Source organism: Berghia stephanieae, chromosome 9, assembly GCF_034508935.2.
Source record: "Berghia stephanieae isolate SIO BIC M18660-M18661 chromosome 9, UCSD_Bste_1.3, whole genome shotgun sequence".
Classification (NCBI taxonomy): domain Eukaryota; kingdom Metazoa; phylum Mollusca; class Gastropoda; order Nudibranchia; family Aeolidiidae; genus Berghia; species Berghia stephanieae.
Window position 1 is genome coordinate 27,177,261 of NC_088368.1, and position 17,500 is coordinate 27,194,760.

The 17,500-nt window shown below is 33.3% G+C and overlaps 2 protein-coding genes across 7 annotated transcripts in view; both read right to left on the reverse strand.

Annotated features, from left to right (window-relative positions):
* The window catches only part of LOC144979966 (lysosomal proton-coupled steroid conjugate and bile acid symporter SLC46A3-like), a 25,171-nt gene extending 12,297 nt beyond the window's left edge, over positions 1–12,874 (reverse strand). Inside the window, exons 1-2 of one of the 2 annotated variants that reach the window (XM_078927320.1) lie at positions 11,795–12,874; positions 1,828–2,530 (exon numbers count right to left, since the gene is read on the reverse strand). In XM_078927320.1, coding sequence (XP_078783446.1) covers positions 1,828–2,265 — 438 coding nt within the window. In that variant the 5' untranslated portion in view covers positions 2,266–2,530; positions 11,795–12,874. Of the gene's footprint in view, positions 1–1,827; positions 2,531–10,464 lie in introns of both variants that reach the window. The other variant, XM_078927319.1, reaches the window with a different exon arrangement.
* Positions 12,875–14,747: 1,873 nt separating this feature from the next.
* LOC144979348 (proton-coupled folate transporter-like) overlaps positions 14,748–17,500 on the reverse strand; it is a 13,903-nt gene continuing 11,150 nt past the window's right edge. For all 5 annotated transcript variants that reach the window (XM_078925988.1, XM_078925987.1, XM_078925985.1 and 2 more), the window contains 2 exons: positions 17,225–17,381; positions 14,748–14,993 (listed from right to left, as the gene is read on the reverse strand). In XM_078925988.1, coding sequence (XP_078782114.1) covers positions 14,891–14,993; positions 17,225–17,381 — 260 coding nt within the window. In that variant the 3' untranslated portion in view covers positions 14,748–14,890. The remainder of the gene's footprint in view (positions 14,994–17,224; positions 17,382–17,500) is intronic.

A 17,500-nucleotide genomic window follows, 5' to 3' on the forward strand; every position in this document is an offset into this window, starting at 1 on the left:
CGGAAATAAATTGTAATATCGCCTATTGGCGTTATGTCTCGTTCTACATGTTACGTGTTGCTGTTGAGCACATTAAGTGGATATTGCGCTATATATTCAGAGTGCACAACTGCAGAGCGTGTTTGAATTCGGTGTGCATGAATCCGGCGAATATTGTATTATGTCAGGGTGAACTACATGCCAAACTATACTAAAAATTATCAAAAACCTGAGATTTTCATCTTTACAAAGTAATAAACAAAAATGAATATAACCGCTTCAAACAAAAAAAATAGTACAGAACGAAATACCAAGCACGGAACGTTTTCAGGCCAAAACCTTTCTACCGCCAACAACAAAGAAACCCCATGACAACATAAATACGTTATCTAAATTGTTTTAAGACTTTACCGTTTGTTGTAACACGATGGTATGTTTTTCTTAGGGGAAATTTACAAAAATTTTCCGTTTTCGTTTCATGTAAGCTGAGACCCATATTTGCGCTTTCAGTCACAATCAAATCAACCAAATATTGTAACTCTTTCTCATTCTCTGCCAATAACTTAACCCAATACAATAGCTTATTTACTATAATTTCAGTTTTCAGTGTCAATACCACTCAAAACATAACACTCTCTTAAGTAACGGTGCTAAACGGGCGCTTCACTTCGGCTGACTTCCTTTTTTGTTTTTAAATGGACAGAGATTATTATCCATCGAGTGTGCTTATATGCAGGTCTGACACCTGAACCCAATTATGGGCCTAGTTTAACATTGGTATAATAGACATTATTTTGCGTCATTTTTAAAAATTCCCATTACAACAATGAGCCCGTAAGATTGGGATATGAGACCTGCATATAAGTACACGTCAGTATCTATCCAATCTAAAAATGTATGCATTTGAAAAGCTGTGCAACTACGAGTACATAGTCCTTTATTATTTACGCTTAACATACAAAGAACTTTAACTTATATATTTATAACAATAATAGGTATTATTATTATTATTATTATTATTATTATTATTATTATTATTATTATTATTATTATTATTATTATTATTATATTATTATTATTATTATTATTATTATTATTATTTTATTTTATTTTATTATTATTATTATTATTATTATTATTATTATTATTATTATTATTATTATTATTATTATTATTATTATTATTATTATTATTATTATTTATTATTATTATTATTATTATTATTATTATTATTATTATTATTATTATTATTATTATTATTATTATTATTATTATTATTATTATTATTATTATTATTTTATTATATTATTATTATTATTATTATTATTATTATTATTATTATTATTATTATTATTATTATTATTATTATTATTATTTATTATTATTATTATTATTATATTATTGTATTATTATTATTATTATTATTTATTATTATTATTATTATTATTATTATTATTATTATTATTATTATTATTATTATTATTATTATTATTATTATTATTATTATTATTATTATTATTATTATTATTATTTATTATTTTATTATTTATTATTATTATTATTATTATTATTATTATTATTATTATTTTATTATTATTATTATTATTATTATTATTATTATTATTATTATTATTATTATTATTATTATTATTATTATTATTATTATTATTATTATTATTATTATTATTTATTATTATTATTATTATTATATATTATTATATTATTATTATTATTTATTATATTATTATTATTATATTATTATTATTATTATTATTATTATTATTATTATTATTATTATTATTATTATATTATTATTTATATTATTTTTTATTTTTTTTTTGTACTTACCCTAGCTTGTATCTCATCATTTTCAATCACCCATGGGTCACTTTCATTTCTATCACAGAGGCTTTTATCAGGTTCACTGTCGTTTAGACTCTTGTTGTGTCCACTCTCATCAGACCATCTGTCTAGAAGATATTGGGGAATCACGCTGTCCGTTGCAAACACCACGTTGCTCAAGATGGCAGTCAAAGCTAGCACAGTACGGACTTGTGTCACCGAATAGTCTAATTTTGACGTCAAAGGACATCTTTCACCACTTGAGTTGTTCGGAAAAGTAGTTCCACTTTCATCTTCCACTAAAGGTTCAATATTAGACGTCTCTTTGTTTTTGTTAAACTGGCGCGTCTGAGACCCAGAATGGTTATCGGAGGACAGTTTGTGGTCATTTTTAACACTCTTGTCATTCGAGAGTTGCGTTTCTTCTGAAATTGGTGACGCCATTTTGGGAAGCCTTGTCGATTAAATTGATACGATTGGGCGATATCCGTTCTCCTTGAAGAAGATACAACTAGAAGTTGTTCATGTTAAAAGTGTGTTTCAGAGTTTTCTCTATCGTGTTGTTATTTGAAATACAACCAGTCACGTTTCAACAGTCTGGATAAACGGAACCGTCACATTTGCTGGGAGTTTTTTAAAAAAAGAATTAAGTCTCTTTATCATGTTCATATCATGTAAAAGTTTTGAAACTTTCGGTCTTGAGTTGAATCTGAAAGGAACATCGAATATAAAAACGATAAATATATGATTAAGGCGTACACTTATCACATGGATGCAATGCGATATTTATGTTAACAACAAGATATGAAGTGAGTAGAAAAGTGCCAGAAGACAATAGAGAATAAAAATTTTTTTCCGCGGCGGTGGTGGGGTTTGAACCTGCGACCTTATTGGTACGACAACTCCGCCTGGCAGGTGAGAGCGTGGCTCTACCGTGTGAGCTATCAACGAACACAAAAATACTCGTTTCAAACCCAAAGTCATTTCTAGATCCCTCTCTCACCCACTTCTTGAGATCGCTGATTCGTTCACCACCATCGCGAAGTAATTTTGACCAGCAGTTAAGCTTAATAGCCAATATTCTCATCACAAACATATAACATAGAAACGATTGAGACATTGAGTATGCTCCGGTGTATGGGGTGAATTTTTAATTCAGAAAAGTGAGTGGAGCAGGCACTTATGTTGGTAACAACAAGATATGAAGTGAGTAGAAAAGTGCCAGAAGACAATAGAGAATAAAAAAAATTTTCCGCGGCGGTGGTGGGGTTTGAACCTGCGACCTTATTGGTACGACAACTCCGCCTGGCAGGTGAGAGCGTGGCTCTACCGTGTGAGCTATCAACGAACACAAAAATATTCGTTTCAAACCCAAAGTCATTTCTAGATCCCTCTCTCACCCACTTCTTGAGATCGCTGATTCGTTCACCACCATCGCGAAGTAATTTTGACCAGCAGTTAAGCTTAATAGCCAATATTCTCATCACAAACATATAACATAGAAACGATTGAGACATTGAGTATGCTCCGGTGTATGGGGTGAATTTTTAATTCAGAAAAGTGAGTGGAGCAGGCACTTATGTTGGTAACAACAAGATATGAAGTGAGTAGAAAAGTGCCAGAAGACAATAGAGAATAAAAATTTTTAATATTTATGTTAACACCTTCTAAAATAAGTTATCTTTTAAGGTCATGACGTAACTATAGTGGTTCATGGTTAAAGTGATCCATTTTCATGTGATTTTTTTCAAATAAAATCTCAATAAATGCATATTAGTTTGTGGCTTGTTTTGTTTGATTTTAATGGTTTTACGGCGCTTGAGACACAGTTAGGTCATTTCAGCGCCATTAAAAAGGAAGAAAATGGGATAGTAAAAATAGAATACAGATTTACAATTATAAATAAGTCAGACAGACGGGCATGGCACAAATAGGGAACAAATGTAGATTCCAAGAGCATACTAACATTGTGCATTGTTGGATTTTAAAAAAGGGTTTTTACGCGCTTGCAACACATTTAGGTCATATCAGCGCCAGTAAAAAAGGAAGAAATTGGATAGCAAAACATTCTAGATGTACAATTAAAGGACTGCAGGAATTTGTAAGATAAAAGTGAAGGGTTCAAATTAATAGATGTAGAATCCAAGAGCACACTATCAGTGTACTTAGTTTGAGATCACCTACAAGTTTCACCAAGACACCAGCACAAGATCCCATTCATGTGTTTTCTAATCATATGTTAAAAATGAAAAAAAAAAAATAACAGTACATGAGATGATTTACGAGGAAAAAAAAATATCATCTCCCAAAACTATAACTATACATTTGACTGTTTCGCTCCCAGCTGGGATCTCCGGCCAGGGCCTGAACAAAACCAAGTAATCTCATTCCAAGAGAAAGACAGAAAGCATGTTGGAAAACATATATATCGGGGGGATAGAAGACACAGTAAGTGCCTCCCTGCCCACTTTATGGGAGGTAAGGAACCCCACCCAGGTGTATTATTTGAGATCATCTAAAAGTATAATCCAGCCATAAGCTTACTGGAACACATTCATATGCTTACATTATACATTCAAAACAATTCATATTATAACAATACATAACAAAGAGATGATTTACTCGGAAAAATAATATCATCTCCCAAAAACTTTAACATTTACTATATATTTGACTGTTTCCCTCCCAGCCAAGGATATCGGCCATGTACAGTTATTACCATAAATATCACTATTACTATTAATAAGTTCATTTCGCTTCTGTTTGGTTGTTGAATGATATGTTTATCGCTTACGTCTTTTCCGCAGAATGTTTCATCATTTGTTGTCTTATCTTCATAAATCGAATTAAGATCTAAACAAAGGAGTTATCATTCTTCAGGCCACGATCAGGGGAAAAACAAGTCATTGCATTCCAAGACAAAGAAAAAAGAAAAGCAAGTTGGAAAACATATGGCTTGAGAAGAAAGTAGAAAGTATAGATAAAACGAAGTTGACGTCACTCAGGTCTTTGTTATTGTTTTTTGTTTTTTTTTTTTTTTGTTTTTTTTTTGCCATCCGCGTTTATGAGTAATTCTCACTAAACTGTTTTAGCCAGACGATAAACGTTCAAGGCTACACATAATTTTGTGTGTTGGTCCGTTATACTCCCGGATGGAAATGTTGTGAGTATTTTTTAGCCAAGCGCATCCTATCTATAAAACCATGGTCGATGACAACAGAGAGGATTGAAGCGTTTGTGAGCTGTTTGGTTGTATTCTAATTTTTGTTCCCCAATTACTTCCTTCTCCATTATCGATGTTGAGAATTTATCTAAAATATTCACAGCATCCGTCAGCCGGATATAACTACTTACCAACACACAGATCTGTGTGTAACCTTGATCGTTTATATTCTGATTGATAGAATTTAGTGACAACTAATCATTGAAAAAAAATGACTGGCTGAATACAATAACAAAAAGATGAGTGACATCAGCTTCGTTCTATCTATAAGCCAGATATCACTTTGTGTAATAGATAGAATGAAGTTGACGCCACTCGGGTCTTTGTTATTGTTTTTGTTTTTGTTTTTTTTTTTTTTTTGACACCCACATTAATTTATGAGTAATTCACACTTAACTGTATTATCCAGCAGGGTGGGGTTCCTACCTCCCATAGTGGGCAGGGAGGTACTTGCTGTGTCTTCTATCCCCTCTTATCTGTTTTCCAATTGCTTTCTGTCTTGGGGTGAGATTGCTTATTTTTGTCCTGACCTTGGTCGGAGTCCTTGACTGAGAGGGAAACAGTCGAATGTATAGTTTCTTGTCTTGGGAGATGACATTTTTTTCCTTGTAAATCATCTCTCTGTTATTTACTGTTATTTTTTCTATTTTTAACATATGATTTGTAAACATTTGAGTGTGTTCCTCTTAGTGGGATCTTGTGCTGGTGTCTGGGTGAGACTTTGAGGTGATCTCAAACTGAGTACATTGATGGTATGCTCTAGGAATCCACATCTGTTCCCTATTTGAACCAATTCCCCTTTGTCTTACTTTTCCATCAAGTCCTAATTGTGCATCTAGAATGTTTTTACTATCCAATTTACTGGCGCTGATATGACCTAATTGTGTTGCAAGCGCTGTAAAAACCTTAAAAACAAAAACTGTATTATCCAGACTATAAAAGTCCATGGTTACATAGAGTTTTGTGTGTTGATCCGTTATACTTCCGGATGGCAATATTGTGAGCTTCTTAGCCAAGCGTACACTATATAGGCAATCAATCGGTCAGTCATTAATTTCTTACAAACCATGGATTGGTCAGAAAACACGACTGCCTACATGGTATGACTAAAATATAATGAATCAAACAAGATAATAAAACAACGGATTCTTCAGTCAAAGTGATACAAACCTGCCAGAAGCTGTGGACTATAAAAAGTAATAAAACAAAAATGAATAGTACACCTTAAAAAAAAAGAACAAAATACCAAACACAGAATGTTTCGGGCTCAAAACTCTTCTTCAACCAACAGCAACAAACAATGAAAACATAAATACGTTAATAAAAAATCATATCGACGGTTTATTGATAAAAACAAAAAAAAAACAAAACTCGTCACCTTAATTCATTCATTTTTACCATAAAGTGTGCGAGTTTTTAATGCGCAACTGTAATTTAAATTAAATATTTGTTTTCAAATATAGGACACACACCAGTTCGGATTAGAGGCCATAAGAATAATATATCTCAATTTATAAAATTAATATAAAGAGTGTCGCCATTAATTCTTAATTCTATATTTATACATTTTTATCCATTTGGCGGATTCTACAAAACATAATGAAATAGAAAAAAAAAAGGATTTAAACTGTTATTTCTTATTTCATATTTATTATTTTTCCCATGTGATGCTTTTTTTTCTTGTTTGTATTGTTACAAGGAATCTACATAAGCAAGAAAATGTGTTTTGCTATATTTTTTTTTGTACTTGCACAGATAATTTATGTTGGTTCGAAATGACGTAATCCTGGTTACAGCATTTACTATTTCTATGTCACGTTATGGAAATACCTAGAAAAGAATGTGAAAGGCTATTTTGTGTTCCAAACCAGGATCCTTTCTGTAGAAAATGACTTAATATGTGTTATTTTTTAAAAAAAGAAGCAATTTTCATTTTCATCTATTTTTAGAACCGCGTTCCTCGGTGGGAACCTCATAGGTAAAGTCCACCTAAATTCCAAATAAATCTGTGCAAGTCTAACATTCCGTCATAGTTCAATGAAAATAAAGTTGAGCACACAAATAGAGCCCCACTGGATAGTTTTCTTCAGTGCCCAGAATGTGGCAGATCATAGCTGGGACTATCATCATTATTATCATAATTTTTATCCTAGGCATTTTCTTATTGATGAGTAAATTATACGTTTTATATTTTGATTCCATTGCATTTTGTTGAATGTCAATTTCATATTGTAAAACTTGCATAGTTAGTGTGTGCGACTGTTGTGTGTATGTCTGTTTGGCTCGGTACGAGTGTGTTTATGGTTTGATAAGTATATTGTAAAGCACTTTGAGGCTTCGGCGATAGCGCTATAGATAGTATGCAGATGACGTCACTCAGGCCTTTGTTATTGTTTTTGCCATCCGCGTTTGTGAGTTGTACTCACTAAACTGTATTAACAAGACTATAAAAGTTCATGGTTACACAGAGTTTGTGTGTTGGTCCGTTATACTTCCGGATGGCAATGTTGTGAACTCCTTGGCCAAGCGCATTCTATCTATAGATAGTATGCAGATGACGTCACTCATGCCTTTGTTATTGTTTTTGCCATCCGCTTTTGTGAGTTGTTCTCACTAAACTGTATTAACCAGACTATAAAAGTTCATGGTTACACAGAGTTTGTGTGTTCGTCCGTTATACTTCCGGATGGCAATAGATATAGATAGAATGCGCTTGGCCAAGGAGTTCACAACATTGCCATCCGGAAGTATAACGGACCAACACACAAACTCTGTGTAACCATGAACTTTTATAGTCTGGTTAATACAGTTTAGTGAGAACAACTCACAAACGCGGATGGCAAAAACAATAACAAACGCCTGAGTGACGTCATCTGCATACTATCTATAAAAGAACACTTTATTATTATTGTTATTATTATTATTATTATTATTATTATTATTAATATTATTATTATTAGGGGCTATAAAAATGGAGAAAAAAATAGAGCGGTCCAAAAGTATAAGAGAGGCCATGTCACTTTCTAATTATTTTTTTCACAAGTATCATTGTTTTAATAAAAATAATAAAACTGTTAAAAGCCCTTAAGCAATAGTTGTATTTTATTTTTGAGCTTTATATAGCACAATATCCACTAAATGTGCTCAAAGCGCTTTACAAGGGGTCTCTGATCAACAGCAACATTTAACATGTAGGACAGAACATAACGCCTGTTAGGTGGTATTACAATTTTTCGGACTAAGACAGCGCTGTTAACGGCCAGGTACTCATTTTACTCCTGAGTACGGTGAGAGAAAGTGAATAAAGAGCCTTTTTCCAAGGACTCAACTATGCGCCGAGCGGAACTTCCGATCCGAAAGCGAGTGTTATACCACTAGAACACATAGCAGCACATAACATTTGTGTATTTAAATCTTTTTAACAGGTTTAAGGACTTTTGGGGTTATAATACATCAATTTATTTGAGTTAAGGGTGTTTAAATAGGGCCAATCCTCTATAAATGTCATGTCATGATACAACAGGGGTGGGTAACTCTTGGGGTTTATACACTGGTGCAAACGTGATCTACCTCAAGATATTTATATTTTCTGAAAGCGCTTAAAATTTTCTTTCAAATGATATCAAATATGATAATATTCATCAGTTTGGAAATTTGGCCAAATTTGGTCTGAAAAGGTAAATCCTAAAAAGTGCTCTTTAGAATCTGCCCTATATATATATAAATTCAAACTACGGGCCATTTCACTTTCTCCCCCGGATAATAAAAAAAAAGGTCCCCTCTTTAGGTGCTGTGAAACTACCGAAGTCCTTCCCGTGTTTGGTATTTAGTTCTGTTTTGAGCTATTATATTCTTTTTTCCTCATTACTATTTACAGATAACACAGTGAGCGACTATTCATTGGCCAAAGCAGGATAGAGATCAGTATGATGTCATTGTGTGAATGTGTGTCGTCGGCATAATGTGTGAATGATGTCGCTTCTCCCAATCCTCTTCCCCGCAATGACGTCGTGAAGAATAGGAGACAATAGTGTGATGTCAAAATATTTAAATATTCTTGGAAGGGTGAAATTGTTACAGTGAATGACATAATCAGTCGGATGGTGAAAAGGTTTGAACTGAGATATTGCCAACTTTAGTTAGAAGGTCAATTTTTATTCATAGTGTGTTCTTGTACTAAATGATTAAATCAACCATTTTTTTACATCTTCGAGAAAAATCGAAGCTTTATTTCAATTCTCAATATTTTTTACACCTAGTCAAGTTGAAAAAGTATGAAATTTGAGAAATCTTGCTGGATACCTTTCCCTTACATCTGACCATAACTTTATGACAAATCAACCGATTCACTTCAAATAAAGATTAAAATGCTCTAGTGAACATATTCTTTTTTTTTAATACTAAAAAATGCAAATCCAAAGTTTTCGACTTCCGACTGATTATGTCATGCACTGGCACCTTAAGACTGGATACATACATGTGCAACTATTCTTCTGGTTTCAGAGTGATTGTAGAACTACACAAGGTATGTATCCAGTCTCAGAGAGAGTGGTTTTACACTTCCAATGAGATTAATGACAGTTTCTTTTTTATATTACACGTTTGTTCCATGTTGTTTAATAATTGAGTACTTCCATGTGTCGGATGGCCTCGTTATAAAGAGCTCTGTATGTCGTTATGCGTTATCGAGAGTTCACACAACATGGTAGTATTTATTAGTCTCATCGTTATTGTGAACGCGAAGAAGTCTCATCGTTGACAATGCCCCAGAGAGAAAACTAGCTTCGTCTAGAGCAAATCAAGGAAACTAGCTTTCAGTCAACAAGTAAGGCGTTTAACTCTCTCCTTACCAGCCATTTTCAGGAGTTTCCCCAAAACTTCACACCCAACTAATACAAAAATATATATTTTATCACTCAAACACAATAGCAGTAAGTTCTTGCGATACATAATTTCTTTAGCAAAACATGCTTTTCAACACAACGTTCATTTTCATTAAATTATATGATGTACTCGTACAAGAGAAATTTAAATTAGAAAAATGTTGCTTGTATCGTAACGAATGTGACGATTTTCCTATAATTGGTAAGGAGAGGGTTAAGGGCTAACCCACAACGGAGACCGACTCCGACGGCCCGGCACTGCCGTCCTCCGGATAAAGACGTCGGGAACGGACATAATACTAAGAATAAAGAGAAGAGCCGCTAGACCTACACATACAAAGAACCCGACGTCCTCTGTCGTTTGTTTTTTTTTTTTTTTTTCGAGCTTGGTATGGGTAGGTCTAGCGGCTCTTCTCTATATTCTTAGTATTTTGACCGTGCCCAACGTCTTTATCTGGAAGACGGCAGAGGACGGCAATGCCGAGTAGTCGGAGGCAGCCTCCGGTGTGGGCTAGCCCTTATTGCCACTTGGCTTACCTTCAATGCGAAACATAACTTCCTATTAATATCATAAGAAGCGTCGGGTCACCAATGAGGATCACAGAAAAAATAACACATTACGACTTTCTTCATAGTATGGCAAAATTATATTGATAATAAAATAAAACAATTGTGCTTCACACCTCACTTTGAGCGACGATTCTTTGACCAAAGCAACATTTAGGTCAGCTCGACGTCGTTGTCATGTATGTATAGATAGTATGCGCTTAACAAAGAAGATCACAACAATGCCATCCGGAATTATAACACACAAAACTATGTGTAACCTTGAACCTTTATAGTCTGGTTAATACAGTTTAGTGAGAATTACTCTTAAACGCGAAAGGCAAAAATCAATAACAAAGACCTGAGTGATGTCAACTTTATACTATCTATCGGGTGTGAATGATGTTGCAACAATTATTATTATTATTATTATTATTATTATTATTATTATTATTATTATTATTATTATTATTATTATTATTATTATTATTTATTATCATTATTATTACTATTATCATTATTATTATTATTATTATTATTATTATTATTATTATTATTATTATTATTATTATTATTATTATTATTATTGTTATTATTTAGAAAATGATAATACTAAGACATTTAAAAATATAAAAAAAATGGGGGCAGCATGGCTCAGCGGTCTTTAGGTCGTACCCGAAGAGTTCAATCACTCGCCTCTGCACTGTGTGATCTCGAGCAAGTCACCTCGTACGAGCTCAATTTGAGGCGCTGCATTGCGGCTAGCGCTTGGGTTATTCCAGCCTTCACTTTGAATAGACCCTAAAGACAAATTTCTACTGGGCTCAGGTTTGAGAGTTTCTGCCAATATAAAAGTAGTCCTTTAGAGCCATGAGGCCCGTGGAACCGGAGTTTATTCCGATTTCTATAGCGTGAAACGGACAACAGCAATTGTTTATAATATAGGCATTTTCCAAGAATGGCAGCGATCTATATTCATGTTTTCGTCCAACCAGGTCATCAATCACATGATTTGTTGCTGTCAACGACTTGATATTTCTTAACAAATGTAAAACACGCTGGTTTATATACAAATGTTGTAAACATACCCATGTATCAAGCTGAACCCAATGACCAATCATGATGTTAGATATTTAAAAATCTGTGGGTCCCATTTGAGCAAATTTTGCAATGTGACCAATGACCTCGAGAACATGGAAAGTTAATAGACATCATGCCCATTACTGGACGTAAAAGAGCGAGGATAGACATTAACGACCAGCATAATATATTTAGACTAGAAAATGAGACGCCAACACAATGAAACCAGAAGACAATTTACACAAAGTATGTAATGTATTCAGTCCTCCGGAACAGTAGATTAACACATCCAATGAGATAGGAACCAGTTTTTGAAACCACACGTTATTTTCCAATTGGTAAACGTCGCCTGGATGACACATGCAATATAAACAAAATACAGACAGTATATTATTATTATTATTATTTGGGCACCTTGTTGGCTTAACCGCATAAAATTGATTTATTATAGACACTAAACCTAGATCTGTACATTAATTGTTATCGTGATTTTAACTTTCTCGTTACCATCTATTTTTAGAATTCCCCCCGAAAATTCACACCCACCCAGCAAAAAAATAGACATTTCTTACTCCAAAAAAAAGTAACAAGTGAGCTCTACAACACAGTGTTTAGTATAGTATTTATAGCTGTAATCAAAGAATTTCTTCAGATTTCGTGATGTACAAGAGAAATCTGAATGAGAAAATTGTTGGTTACATGACATCGTAACGAATGTGACGATTTTCCTATGGGTGGTAAGGAGAGGGTTAAGCGATGTGACGCTGATAAATAATGATAAAATAGCTGAATATCTAATTCATTTATCGGGAGATGCAATCATTGATGTGTCTGATAACGTGTCGAATATCAACATATTTTTGCAACCCATACTTAACATAAGTTTTTTTCTTCCCTAGTAAACAAGTTTCCGAATCAGACTGTGTAGTATTGCTGCTCTTTCCCCTTGTAAAATACTGTCGAAATTGTCATGCGCAGTCATATCCGTCTCATATGGAGCAATAGGTCTAAGTCCCTGATGTTTACCATGGTTACCTGCTTATTCTCTGTATATAAAAAAAATACTCGGAGGGCTTTGCAATTATTATTATTTTTTAAAAATATTATTCTTTTTATTATTATTATTATTATTATTATTATTATTATTATTATTATTATTATTATTATTATTATTATTATTATTATTATTATTATTATTATTATTATTATTATTATTAATATTATTATTATTATTATTGTTGTCATTAATATTATCATTATTATCTCACATAGAGTACAGATATCTACTTCTTCGTCAGTCCATGGTCTGCTGTAATTATATCAGTTCTCTTGATAAAAGGAGTTTTAACTCGTATATTTAATGTACAAATAAATATTATATATATATATATATATATATATATATATATATATATATATATATATTAGATGAGATTAGTTTCACTTATTTGTATCAATCAGACTATATGTGTGTTGGTGTATGTATGCATGTATGTATGTACGTATATATATATATATATATATATATATATATATATATATTATATTATATTATATGTATATAATTGAACAATAGATAAATACATTACTGATAGAATAAATGAATAAATAAATTATAAATAAATATATAAACAACTAAATAAACAAATAGATAAATATATAAATAATTAAAGAGAGAATAGATAAAAATAGATTTAAACATAAATGAGTAAAATTCCCTTCATTCAACCTCCGGAGAATTCTTATTGACTAGAATCTATCTCAAGAAATTACCTAGACAACCCAGGCATCAGCCGCAGTGCATCGTTGGTTTCTAGTGAAGTCTATGGGTTAATTCCTTGGTGAAGGAAAATAAACAAGATGCAGTCAATGGAATTCACCGTTATGATATGCAATACATTTTCTACTCTGTCAGCTCATCCCTGATATTATTCTGTCTATACTACTACTACTACTACTACTACTACTACTACTACTACTACTACTACTACTACTACTACTACTACTACTACTACTACTACTACTACTACTACTACTACTACTACTACTACTACTACTACTAAATATCAATAACAATATAATGTTTAATCGCTTAAGCCTCCACTCAAACGTTCTCTGTGGTGTTTTAAAACTCATACGTACACACATAAACATACAAAACACGCTTGCACATATTATGTACAAATAAACAAAAAAAAGACTATAACAATCAAATTAAAGTGTGTTCTTTTTTAGTATTGACACATTTCAGGTTTTAATAACTCGAGAGTTATGTAAGACTTCATCAAATAGTTTTTGTCTTATGTGTGAAATGTATTCAAGTTTTGATTGATATACGTTATAACACTGTGCGCCCTTTAGTAGCTGAGCTATGACATCATCAGTTGCATGATAATTTTGACATAAATCGTAATTTCTTTCGGCTTTGTCTGACATGAATCTCGAAAGTTTATTCCATTTAACATGTCAATCTAAGGATATCAACGTGGAACATTGCCTCGACACTGTAAAATTATTTTGTGTGTGACGCCAACAGGATGGAGCTCCCCGTTGCTGGAGGGAATTTTGAAATGACTATGGATCGGCCGATACGGTCCAACTTTCTGGCTTCCAAGAGCACATGTCTAAGTCCACTTATCCTTTTTTTTTAAATAGAGATATGTAAAGAGCAGAATGCTTAGATCCCCCGTGACAGACATGCGTCACCTGAAAACATTGCTGCTAAAGGCGTGCGGACGAACTGGAGAGACGCTTGTGGCTTGTCATTCAAAATGGCGGTGGATCGGATCTTTACATCGGACGATTGCGCAAACACACGATCACAAGTAAAATATCAGAAAATTTAAAAAAATTACATTCGGATTAATATTTTGAAAACCAAATTGATGTCGTTGTAGCTGTTATTGCGTTATTCAAACCTGGAATGTGTCACTGGTTAAAAAGAAACACACTGTAAATTAAGATTTATGTCAAAAATACCCTTTTCTACTCATGTCATCATAACTCAGCTACCAAAGGGCACTTATTGTTAAAACTTATATAAATCAAAACTTAAATAAATAAGTAAATTCTGCACCTATGGCAAAAACCATTGGAATTTGCATCTCTTGGATACTTATATATATATATATATATATATATATATATATATATATATATATATATATATATATATATATATATATATATATATAATTGTTTTAATCCCCGCTTGATCCAAAGTCTGCTTAAGTACGTTTTGGAAAAAAAAAAGTCCCAAACGAATAGAGTTTTTCAAGGTAGGCTGGCTTTCTTGAATTCTCCAGACAGTATATGGACTAGGCGACATCCCGTCTAACTACGACCTGGAAGAGTCTGTAGAAGAATCGTCACTGTTGTCTTGAGTATCTGATAAAGTCTCATAACTACTTGAGCATCCGTCATAAAAATAGAAGAAGGGTCTGAAAAATATAAAATAGTTTTAAAAAATGAACACCATTGGAAAGTGTGTTGACTCTCTCTTTACCAGTCATTTTCAAAAATTTCCCCAAAACTCACCCAACCCAACATAACAATAGATTTTATTACGCAAACAGAAAAAGCAGAATATACAGAATATATTATATGTTCAACAAAATGGGCTGTTCAACACAGTGTCAAGTTTATACAGGTAAAACATATTTTAAAATAATATTGTGATTGACTAAATAAATCAGAATGAGAAAACTGTCGGTTGCGTCGTAGCGAATGTGTCGATTTTTCTATGGTTGGTAAGGAGAGGGTTAATATTTGGTTAAAAGTAACACTGATTCACCCACACTCTCGTGCCCATCAATTAGTATGGTGAATCTCGAAAAATGGAGTGACTCCTTATTCTAAAACACTTTTAAAAAGTATATTTGTAATTTTTGATTAACTTGTAACAATATTTGTTACAGTAGCCAGATGGAAGTGTGTTGCATAGGCCAAGATTAAGAATTAATTAAATATATAACTAAGCTTTTTCATTTTAAGATACTCAGCACATTAGCTGATGTGTGAGTCAACGAAACATTTTCTTCACCGATACCTTATTTATTGTATTAAAACTACTAGTGAATGAGTGTACTTGTCATTGCTTGTTTTGCTTGTTTTAATGGTTTTACGGCGCTTGCAGCACATTACCTGGGTGGGGTTCCTGACCTCCCATAGTGGGCAGGGAGGTACATACTGTTTCTTCTATCCCCCTATGTCTGTTTTCCAACATGCTTTCTGTCTTTGTCTTGGAATGAGATTACTTGGTTTTGTCCTGGCCCTGGCCGGATACTCTGGCTGCCAGAGCCAGTAAAAAGGAAGAAAACGGGATAGTAAAAAGTTCTAGAATTACAATTAAAGCACATAAGAAAAGGTAAGATAAAGGGGAATTGGTTCAAATTGGAAACAGATGTAGATTCCAAGAGCACAGTCTCAAAGCACTTAGTTTAAAACCACCTAAAAGTTTCAGCCAGTCAACAGCACAAGATCCCACAAAAAGGAATATACTCATATGGTTACAAATCATATATCAAAAATAAAGAATAACAATACATAACAGGGAGATGATTTACAAGGAAAAACTTATCATCTCCCAAAACTATTACTATTAAGTCGACTGTTTCACTCCCAGGCAAGGACTCCGGTCAGGGTCAAGACAAAACCAAGTAGTCTCATTCCAAGACAAAGACAGAAAGCAATTGAAAAACAGATGCAGGGAGACAGAAGACGCAGCAAGTACCTCCCTGCTCACTATGGGAGGTCGGGAACCCCACCCAGTTGTCATTGCTTAAATTAGTGTCTTGGTCAGCATTACAGGAATAATGATAAACATCGCTATTGCCTTTTTTTATCCGTTGCATATAACTTGAAAATGATCATTCTAAAGTAAATTAAAATTGTTTACCAAATCTAATATTATATATGTAATGATTATATCCAGCTTGATATCATAAAATATTTTTAAAAAAAAAACAAATACAGTATTGTTTGGTTTTACATTTTTGGCTGAAACAGGATGCAAAATAAATGTTTTAGGGATGATCACATAGACTTTTGATTTAGGCTACATAATTGATTTGTAACGTTTCTATGTGCCGCTTCTTGGTCTTGTGGTATAACACTTGCCCTTGGATCGGTTCAAGTCACGCTCTGGAAGGCACAGCATGAGGATATTTACTCTCATTCTCTCACTATACTCAGTTGTAACATTTGCACCTAACGGACATAACATTGGGGGGGGGGGGGGGGGGGGGGGAAATGCATTAGCTCCTGACAAGCGTGGGAGTCCGGGATATCTCTTTTGGTAGAGCACTTGCTTCACAGGCAGAAGGAACAAGTTCGATCCCAGGTGAAGTCAAGATTTTATTTCTGACCCCCACTGGTTCACCCTGCAGTAATCGGGTAGCTGGGTCTGTTGGATCTGGCGAAAAGTACTTTGCGATGAACTAGCGTCCTTTCCATAAAAGAAACAACCGATCGCTATTGTCCGTTTGAGGCTATAGTAATCAGGATAAACAACTCGACCTTCCTCCTGGATCTGAAGGCCTGACTAACGTATCGTCTTGTCCTACATATTAATTGTTGTTTTGGGACCCTTGTAAAGCATTTTTAGCACACTTAGAGTATATTGCTCTCTATAAGAGCTCAAGTTTTTTTTGTCTCTATTTGTTCCACTTACATGTATAAGAAAACAGTGACCAGGGACATGCCTGCCATGACCAAGTATACAAAACCAGGCATGAAACCAACAGTGACAGCATAAATCTTGTTGTAGACAATATTGGCTACCAAGCTACACATGACTTCTATCAGGGCTATGCTGGAAAACATGACACCTGAGGAAAAATATTATGATCGATATGAGACATTCATATAATATATCATCAATCGTTTCAAAGAGGTATTAACCCAAGTGAACCCGATGCTTAAAGTTGATGTTTAAGCTTACCCTATT